This window comes from Podarcis pityusensis (assembly GCF_964106645.2).
Source record: "Podarcis pityusensis genome assembly, chromosome: 8".
NCBI lineage: Eukaryota > Metazoa > Chordata > Lepidosauria > Squamata > Lacertidae > Podarcis > Podarcis pityusensis.
The window spans coordinates 46,652,227-46,662,397 of record NC_138033.1 but is presented as its reverse complement, the minus strand read 5'-3'; the positions used below and the strand labels follow the sequence as shown (position 1 = coordinate 46,662,397).

General features: G+C 43.8%; 1 protein-coding gene across 2 annotated transcripts; it reads right to left on the bottom strand.

Moving 5' to 3' along the window:
• Positions 1 to 1,590: 1,590 nt before the first annotated feature.
• Positions 1,591 to 9,907, bottom strand: LOC308483964 (C-signal-like). Of its 2 annotated transcripts, none has more exons than XM_081018381.1 (6): positions 8,861 to 9,907; positions 5,632 to 5,683; positions 3,846 to 4,033; positions 2,868 to 3,026; positions 2,229 to 2,333; positions 1,591 to 1,796 (listed from the first exon to the last, which is right to left on the bottom strand). In XM_081018381.1, the coding sequence occupies exons 1-6, from the start codon at positions 9,065 to 9,067 to the stop codon at positions 1,680 to 1,682; spliced, it is 828 nt and encodes a 275-aa protein (XP_080874507.1). In that variant the 5' UTR covers positions 9,068 to 9,907; the 3' UTR covers positions 1,591 to 1,679. The 2 variants fall into 2 exon arrangements, with proteins under 2 accessions (XP_080874507.1, XP_080874508.1); XM_081018382.1 differs by having other exon boundaries at positions 3,855 to 4,033.
• Positions 9,908 to 10,171: the final 264 nt, after the last annotated feature.

Sequence of the window (10,171 nt, the reverse complement as noted above, 5' to 3'; positions counted from 1 at the left end):
CACACCCTTCTCTAACTCTTCTTTACAACCTCCTCAAGAGCTTTTGCGTGGCTGCAACATGTCCTTAAGCAGTGATGATAGGTCCCCTTGCTTGGACAGAGGAAGTGTGTGTTACGTGAATCCCAATCTCAGACCAGTGAGAGACTTCATGGCAGGTGCGCCATCCTTGTGGGGTCATGGGCAGGCTCCAATGGACCCTACAATGGGCCCAAAGGGAACCCGGCACACCTGGGTCATGGGTGCTATTGCTTCCCTTTGGAATAGTATCACTGAAGAATGTGGTATCTTTTTGACAGTGGTTTTATTTACACATACAAACCCTCTGAGTGTCCCTATTTTCCAGAGACAGTCCCAGATTTACAGAAGCCATTGTTGTTTCTGATTTGATCCTGATTTGATTTGAGCCCCTCCTTTGCTTAGGCTATCCCTATTTTCAACAGAGAAATGCTGGGAGAGTTTGGAGTTATGCAACCCCCGAGCCAAGGTAACTATACAGTACAACCTATAGAAGACAACAACTAGAAGACAGCCCTGTGTAGGGAAGTATTTTTTTAATGTTTAATGTTTTATTATGTTTTTATATATGTTGGAAGCTGCCCAGAGTGGCTGGAGAAACCAGGTCAGATGGGCAGGGTATAGGTAACTAATTAGTAGTAGTAGTAGTATGGAATAGGACGTCTCTATTTTCATCAGATAAATGTTGGAGGGTGTGCATATATACACAACCAGGGCACAAGATGAAGGGCTCACAGCATCACTGCTACATCAGATCTTGCTCCTCCATTAGGTCCCTAGGGAGATCCCCCAAAGGTGTGGTTTCAGCTCTGAGAGGAAGTCAAGCCTCTGTGTCTTCCCAGCTGCAGACAAGACAAAGGCCAGCCTCTGACCTACTGTTCTCTTGCCTCCAGGGTGATGAGTCTAGCCATGTGTGTGAGATCTGGATACCCTTCCTTGTAGAGACAGTACTAGCTCATTTTTCTATGACAACACGCCCATACTTGCTCAAGTCTTTAGGCATATAAAAGGATGCTGAGCAGGGTCAGCTTGACCTTTTACAAAGAAGCTGGTTCAGGCACTTCAGCTCCTACTACAGGCTCCCATCGTCCAGATAAAGAACCACAGGCTTTGGAGGGGACCCAAACACATAATCCAGACCAACCCCCTGGTCCACAACAATGATTTGCACGCACTAAATACCTCTGGCTTTTGTATGTAGCCTTCTTTACCAGAGATGGGGAATCTGTGGCCCTCCAGATGTTGAGCTACAGTTTCCATCAATCTGACCATTGGCCATGCTGGCTTGGGCTGATGGGAGATCCAGTCCAACAACACCCAGAGGACCACAACTTCCCCATCCTGTTCCATGGAAAGGTAATATTCACAACCTTGCCCTGCCCACTTTTGCCTTTGTCTCACCAGTGCCACCCACCCCCACCTGGCATTGGCATCCAGCGCCCATAAGGGGGCTCATGAGGAAATGTGACCCTCAGACTGAAAGATCTTTCAATCCATGGCTAGTCCTTAAAAACAATTCTGCATGAAAACTAGTCTTCGGTGGAACCTTCTGAAGGAAGAAAAGAGTCAAAAACATTTTTTCCTTGAATCCCAGGTGGTTTATTGGATGCTCTCTAGGCAGAATCCTAGAGTGGTAAACCCCCTGGCATCGTGAAACAAATCCCTCACCAGGGTACTCTGCGTCCTTCCCAGTCCACAAAGGTACCGTTATCCACCTCAGAAAGTGTGGAGAGAACATGAATTATTCCTCGTGTACTCTCTTCTACAGTCAGGTCCGCCTCCTGTGAAGAAAAATATTGTAAGTGAAGGATTTCTTAAGTTCGGAAAAAGTCATTCTTGAGCATCAAATAGCAGAAGGCCTAGATGCTGTTAGATGTCTTGGTTATAAGATTTCAGTCTGCACATTAAACATTGCTTTATGAAAGACAACCAAGTGGCCATGCATGCCAAAGGATAGCAGTTCACTGCAAGGCCTCAGAGGACTATGCTTGCTTTTCCAGGAGCAATTTTGGATATTAGAAGTACCAACTCATAGATGCTCCCTTCATTGCCTTTTTCTTGTGCTTTTAATACCTCCAGCCAGTGAAGGATGGGGCACTGGAGCTACTCAGGCACCACCAGCCAACTAAAAATGTCAAGCAATTTGTTAAAAGAAATATCATCCTATAGGGCTGCCCACATTTCCATGATTACCAAAAGCCTTGAGCACTTACTTGCATGCCTTGAGTTTTTACCCAGCCAGGATGGATGCAAACACACAGAATCCCATAAACTGGATACGTGAGTGACTGGCATTTGGTGAGCATGTTTAAAGCAGCCTACAAGGGAGAAAAAAACAAACCATGAGCAGAGGGTGCATTGAACTGTGGGGAGCTGCTTAATATGGATAGCAAGGTGGCTAGAAAGGATTTGGAGGCAGAGAGGTTTGTAAGAGAAACTGGACATCATTGAGCATTCCTGACACAAAAACTAGCAACTTGGAAGTTATCTATCATGGACACCACTCTTGAACAAGATTTTTGACAGGCATTTGTGAGTGTTCCCCATGCTTGTTGGCTGCATCATTTTGCTAACTGATTTGTAGCTTTAAATGTTTGTTCTAAGTTCCGCAAGAAGAAAAGGACTGTACACATGCTATTTATTTGTAGAAAACATCCTGCTATCTTCCCTTCTGCCATCCACAGTTTTAGAAAATGCAACATCCTCACAACAGAAGTTTGTCTCTCAACATTTATCTGTGGGCAATGCATGATTATTGCGCAGATGCACACATACAGCTATCATTTGGAAAGATAGTCACAGCTGGGCAGGGGAGGGAGCAGACAGTTTCACATGGATTTCACATAAGGTACCTTACTGCAGCGATAGGCAATATTCATCTTTATTTCCCATAGCAGCATAACTTCCATGGAACCTGCAGCACTGGAGGTATTGATAATGGCTGCCTTGCAGCAGCTCAGCCCTTCCTGGGGATATCTCTGAGCTGCCATCTTCAGCAGGGGCAGAAATGCCTAAAAGAGAATAGTGATCATGGCTGTTGTTAGGTCAATGAATGCAGCTATCTTAGGGCAGTGATACCGGAGGAAAGCACTGGATGCACTGTATAAAGTTGAAGATATATATAAACAATGCTCATAGCAGAGTTAGGATTTCTGATCCAAAAATACTTTCTATAAACTTTTGCACAAGGAGTCCCGTAAGACTTAGCATACATTTAGAATTGTTTGAACACACAGCTGGGCAACCTGTGCCCTGGCCTCATTTTATGCAGCCCCCCACAGGTCCTGAAGCTGCTCTATTCTAAGGTCTCACCCATGTTTCTTCCTTCTAGTTCGCTTCTTGGCATTTTAAAGTTGTCCTTCTCCCACAACTTCTGCAATCTCTCTCTTTTACTATGTGTTTGCATAGCACACTAAGATAGGAAAGGCATTCTTGTCATGTGTTTTCCAGAAAGTAGCCATATTGATCCATTCTATTTAAAAAAATTGTCTGCATGTTCATGAGAGCAGCCCCATTAAATGTCTGGGGAAGGAAAGGTAGAAAGCATTCCTATTTTTATGCCAGACTGATGTTCAGCGACTAGTGGATCTATCAGTGTTGGTTTATCATTATTCCTACCTTAAGTTCAATTCTCTGAATTTCCATATCAGTTTGCAATTCTTTTTTTAAAGTGCTCATGAAAATTAATTGCTCAAACAAATACTGCTTTTCTCCTACCCAGTTGGTTGCTTTTGTTTAATTCTCCCAAAGGGCCAGAACATCACAGTTATTACCAGGGCAAAAGGTAGTGAGTAAAGGGTTTTGCAGCCCCATGAAAAGCGAAAACTTACCTGGCTCACCTGAAGTGGCCCAATAGTATTGACGGCATATACATCTGCCATGTCCTTTGCATTTTCTTTCTCCAGGTCATTTCCAGAAATAACACCAGCATTGTTCATCAGGAGGTTCAATCCACATTCTCCAACACACCTTTGCACTTGCTCCACAGCTGCCTTGATGCTCTGGAGGTCAGTGACATCTGCAGAATGACATTTCTAAGCCCTTAAGAACTGGGTGGTGTGGGGATGCCCAAGGGACTAATAAAAAGGCCCTTTTAAAACTACCAAGGCGGATAGCTTTAGGGGATCTTACAGATTAAGTCCATTCAAGGATGAGAGGTGCTTTTCGGTCTACTTATTTTTCACCTTGGCCTGTCAGCTCTTTTTGTTAGCGTAGCAGCTACCACAGTCCACTTGAGGAGGAAGAACAAGTGCTTCTCTGAATCATGGAGGTATGTGTGTGTTTACAGGGAACATAGTGAAGGCCTGGCTTTTAACAATGTTTGCATCATATTCATAGCACTCTGTCAGAAAATGAGCTCAAAGCAAGGCAATTGTAAGGCTAATGCGGCCTCTCGTTGTGGGTGCGCCACCGGCGCGTGATTTCTGTTCTCATCCTGAAGCAAATTTCTTAACCTGGGGTAATATTTCTGGGTTAGTGAAGTCTGTAACCGGAAGCGTATGTAACCTGAGGTACCACTGTACACTGTTCTTTATTTTTATGAAATATTTGGGACAATTAGACATATAGAAGGTAAAGCTGGGTCCTAAACAAGGCTACCGTGAGTCCCAAGTACAGGGGAATCCTCAGGTTAAGTACTTAATTCGTTCCAGAGGCCCATTCTTAACCTGAAACTGTTCTTAACCTGAGGTACCACTTTAGCTAATGGGGCCTCCCACTGCTGCTGCGCCACAGGGGCGTGATTTCTGTTCTCATCCTGAAGCAAAGTTCTTAACCTGAGGTAATATTTCTGGGTTAGCGGAGTCTGTAATCTGAAGCGTATGTAACCTGAAGCGTATGTAACCCGAGGTACCACTGTACACTGGAATCCCCACATATGTATGGGTTTTGCAGAAGCACTTGTGCAAGTCCACCCTGTTCTGCCTCTGACCCATTCTGCCCCCCTTCTGCCCTGTTCTGCCCCCTCCCTGCCCCTTGAGGTGCCAAAAATGATGTGTAAATAAGTGGTTGTGCAGCAGTGGAGAGGTGCCTGAACTTTATTCTGTGGACTATGGTAACATATAACAGGTTGTGGTACCTGTTCTGGAAGCCTTGCCTTTCTGTGCCATATTGCTTCTATATGGATTCACAGACACAGAAAGGTAGAGTACCCATAAGAGATTGCATTAGCCCATGTCTTTGGTAAGCCATTTTGGAAAGTTCCTTTATGGCTCTCCAGTTGTTGCTGAACTACAACTCTCATCAGTCCCAGAAAACATGGCCAAGGATGATGGGAGTTGTAGTTCCGCAACATATGGTCAATGGCCAAGGATGATGGGAGTTGTAGTTCCGCAACATATGGTCAATGGCCAAGGATGATGGGAGTTGTAGTTCTGCAACATATGGTGGGCCAAACATTCCCCACACATCTATTATGTGACGATATGGACAGAGATTACATATAGGTGCATCTAATTTAAAGTTTCATTGAAATTGTGGGAAGAATCAAAATTCCTTATCACTGATATTCTGTAACAGGGGAGCAAATCATCTTGTTTTCCAGTTACTGCTTTGTAGACTGGTTTCCACTGGCGTTGGGAATGTCTATTCATCCCACACTTGGAACTTGAGACTTACCCAGCTGCAGCACCACCAGATTCTGATGCTGGCATGCCAACTCCTTTATTTCCTGTCAAAAAAGAAACGTTTTCTTGCGTTGATTAAACTGGAACTAGGCAGCAAGAGAGACCCAGAGCCTTAGAGCTGGTTCCTAAAAATGCTTAGCAGAGTAACAGACACTTAGGAATCTCACTCAGAGCAAACCCTTGCCAGGATAACATCCTCCTCTCCAATATTAATAGGGGGAGCACACTATCAGAGATGGACAGAAAACCTGGTGCAAGGAAAAGTGGTAAGGAGTCTGATAGTCCTCAGTTATAAATATGAAGAAGAGCTGCGGAAGGGCCATGGAAGTGACCTGAGGGCCTCGGACATAAGGTTACCGGGTTAGACTGATGGGAATAAGGACTGACAAATCCCGGAACCAGGAGGAAGGGACGTTGGATAAAGATTGGACTTGTCTATATCTTTCTTTTTCTCTTTTTTATTATTAGAATGTTTTATAAAGTTGATGAATGATAGAAAAATGTTGGAAGAAATTACCTGGCTTTAGCAAAGATGCATAAAGAATTATGAAAGAATATTATGATTATAAGAAGCTGGTAAGGTTAAAACTTAAGTTTTAAACTTTAAGGTTTATTTTATTATAGAAAGATAGGATTAAATTAGTCGAGGATAATGTAATGATAGAATTTTATGAAATATGGAAAGGAAAGATTTGCTGAGATAACTAATATCTAGAATACAAAGGAAGGGAGGAGGAGGAGGTCTACGATAGAAGGCAATGACAGTTAAGGGTCTGAAAATAATGAACTCGTTTTGTTTTTGTCTTTCATTCTTTTTTCTGTATTTTCTATTTTCTTGTATTTTCACTTTTTGTACTTTTTGTTTTTGTGTAATTTTTGTATCCTTTGAAATTTTAATAAATATCATTTAAAAAAAAAAAAAAGGAGTCTGATAGTCCTCATTCTCCTCCTCCCTCCTATGCGGGCTCCCTCTACGCAGGCTATGTAACTCTCCCAAGACCACAGCCTCTTTCTCACCAGGTCATACCCCTCACTGGCATTGCTCTACACCCTCCTCAATGTTTTTGCCTGGCGGAAATATGCCCTTGTACTGTAACAGTGCCTTTTACTTGTTCTGATGGAGAGAGGTGTATGTAGACTTTTGCATCAGTGGAATGTAGCCTATTATACAAGGGCAGCAGCCATATCTGTTGCCTGGCCCACTTTTGCTTCTGACCCCCCCCCACAGCCCCCAGAACGTTGCCCACAGGGGAATGTCCTGAAGGGAAACTGGAGGATCAACATAAATTCCAGTGTAAGACTTCAGCTGTTAGGACACTGTTTTATTTAAAGGATAGTAGGATGCATTGGTCTTATTTTAATTTCTCTATTAGCTCCTTTGGGGATTGCTTTGTTTGAATGTAACCATTCATAAGATAAAACCTTTTTCCTAAGAAAGACTTTTAAATCATTTTATTAAAACTTTAATCCTGGCTCACAAGTCCTTAAGGTAAGGTTACCAGAAACTTTTTTTTTTTAGAAGAGGGGGTGAAAGTTGTTTTTTTAAAAAATAAATAAATTAAACTAATTCTCTTCTGTGGTCTCCTATGTCGCACGGCCTTCCTCTGTGCCCCGACCTGCTCTCTTGGAGCGCTAGCTGTCAGTATATTGAAACATCACCGCTGTAGACAGCCAGATTGTTGACATCACATGATGTGGCTATCTGTGGGAAAGAAGAGTTTCCCAGTACGTTCACAGGCTGGATAAGTCTTTGTGAAGAGTGTAACTTGAAACCTTCTGTGTGCGCATGTTCAGGAAGTTTGTCAGACTTGCTAGAAGAACTGAACTGAAAGTACGTGTTTTTCTCTAGTGCTGTAATGTCAGAAATAAACATCATGTAAATAGATTTCTGACTTATTTTCTTTCCCCTGCGGAAGCAGGAGGAAGGGGTTGTGCATTTTACCCACGCTTGGGAAAATGTTTCCTATCAAAATCTCCCTGGTCTGTCCGAGATATCAGCCAGAGGTTGTTACCAGTAAGCAAGCTCCGAGGACAGTGAGAGGGTCCAGCCTCTATGGAGGGGGCTTGCAAACCGACTGTGGAGTACACTCTGGTCGGGCCTGGGCTTGGCCACGTGTCCTTGCCCCCCCCCCCCCGGTGCTCTCCTACCTTTCTTCCTCAGCAGTGGCAGCAGCGTGGCAAGGTCAGGGCTCCCCTCTTTTTTCTCCTTCCTCTTTTTCTTCCTTCTCCTTCTCCTCTCCTCCTTCTCCCTGCTTTGTCTCTGGGGTTTTCCTGGCCCCGGAGCGCCGATGGGCAGTCGGCCGGGTGCTCCTGCTGCTGGCTTGATTTGGGTCACCAGGGTGTGGGTGTGTGTGTCATTGGTTTCCCCAGTTGACAGCCGGGCATCCCTGGTTTCCTCTTGGCAGTGGCAGCGGCAGCAGCAGTCTCAGCAGCCCAGAGCCAGCCTGGTAGCGCAGTAGGCTCTGGCTGGCTTCAGGAGCTGCTCGCTGCTGTGGCACCTGCCATTTTGCCTCACCGGAAGTCCCCATATGATGTGTCTTGTGCCGTTGAACCAATCACGCAACATTCATTCCTTACTAATAAATCTACAACATTTAAAATATAAATCTGGGGACATTAAATGAAATCCAGGGACATTCTGGGGACGGATTTTGTCCAGGGACTGATTTGTAAATCTGGGGACTGTCCCCGGGAAACGGGGATATCTGGTAACCATACCTTAAGGTCTCTATTATTATACCCAGCCTACACTACTAAGAAATGTTATTGAGGAGGCACAAGGGAGTGTCAGGCAGCCTGGTAGAAACAGACACTGATCTATTTCTGGCAGAGAAAGGATAACTGGAAGGGAGGGCAAACAAAGGGGCACATTTGGGTTGGCCTTATCTCTCTTCCCCACAGGGCTCATGAACCTGAAAACAATTAGTTTAGCATCTATAGTTAAACTTAAATCAAAACCTTGCTTTTTAAAGAAAAGAAAACCAAAGATAAGGACTTTCAGACCAAAGGCCCACTCAGTCCTGCCTCTTGATCTCACAATCATATGGCAATGGGAAGCCTGCAAGCAGGTCATGAGTGCAGCAGCATTCTCTCCAACCGGGCACCCTCCAGATGTTTTGGACTACAACTCCCATCAACCCCATCCAGCACAGAAAGCTGACATTACATTCTTACAACGTAGTAACATCACTACTCTCTTATGCTACCTTCCTGGTCCTCACCTTGCTTTTTGGTCCATCCATGTCTAGGGTAGTAGCAAAGACCCACTGAGGTTGAGTTGGCAGCCTCAGAAACTGCTTCACCAGACCCAGGCCAATTCCCGAATTGGATCCTGTCACCAGAACACTCTGAACAGGGAAATCTGTCGCCATCCCCTTGGAGCTGCAGCCTTTGGCTTCCATGCTTGTAACGCTTGCCTCAAAGAGCATCGGTTCGTCACATGAGATGCTTTTATGGGAACTAGGCACCTCCTTTGATCTTCAGATAATCTTCTCTTGGACGCAACACCTCATTTGCTGACTAGCTCATTGGCCACTTCTGTGTTTTAACAACATCATTAGCAAAGGAAAAATTGCTATGAAAGATTGTTATGAAGATTTAAAAAACAGGGTGAAGCAAATAACTACGTACCCCAAGTTCATTAGTGAAAGAATGTGAAAAGCATACTGTGTCACTAGGGAATATATTAACCAGCATATAAAAACTAACCCAATGTCAGGGACTGGGCAAAGGAGAAATGGTGGAGATCGCCTCCCCAGCCTGACACTTCCAGAGAAGAAGACAATTCAGATTTACAATGGTTTGAGGGTGGTCACAGCTCAGAGGAAGATGAGGGGGAAACTTATGTTCAGGCCACATCCCCTAATATGCTTTTGTACCTGCTCCTTAGCTTCCTTTACATCTGTAAAATGGAAACACTATTTTCAAACACTTACAAGATGAAAGCTTGTCACTCTAAAGAGCTTTTGACATGCATGTTAGCTGCAGCTAGGGTTTCAATAGCCTAGCAAAGGAAAACCTTGAAAGATCTGCATTTGGCTGTGTGGTGTAAGAACTTGCGGAAGTCATTGTGGGGGGAAATTGCACATAAATTCAGTGTTTCCAGTGAGTTGGAGGATCCAGGAGGATTTTATGGGATCTGGTGGGATTTTATTTCCTATGCTTTGGATTTAGATGCTCAACATTTATCATCCACACTAGCTCGTGAAATATGGATGTCTTGATAATATTATTTGGGAGTTTATGTTAAAAAACTTAGAATATATGGAGGTGGGCAAAGAATTTTTCAATGGTATAAAGGCAATCTATACAGAACAGAGAGCAAAATTGATAGTTAACAGCGTAATTACTGAAGATATAAAAATATCAAAAGGAACAAGCCAAGGTTGTCCACTTTCGCCATTGTTATTCATAACGGTTCTGGAAGTCTTCTTAAATGCGATTAGACAAAACAAACAAATAAAAGGGGTGACAGTAGGGCAGAATGAATACAAAGTTAAAGCCTTTGCCGACGATTTGGTAATGACCATTGA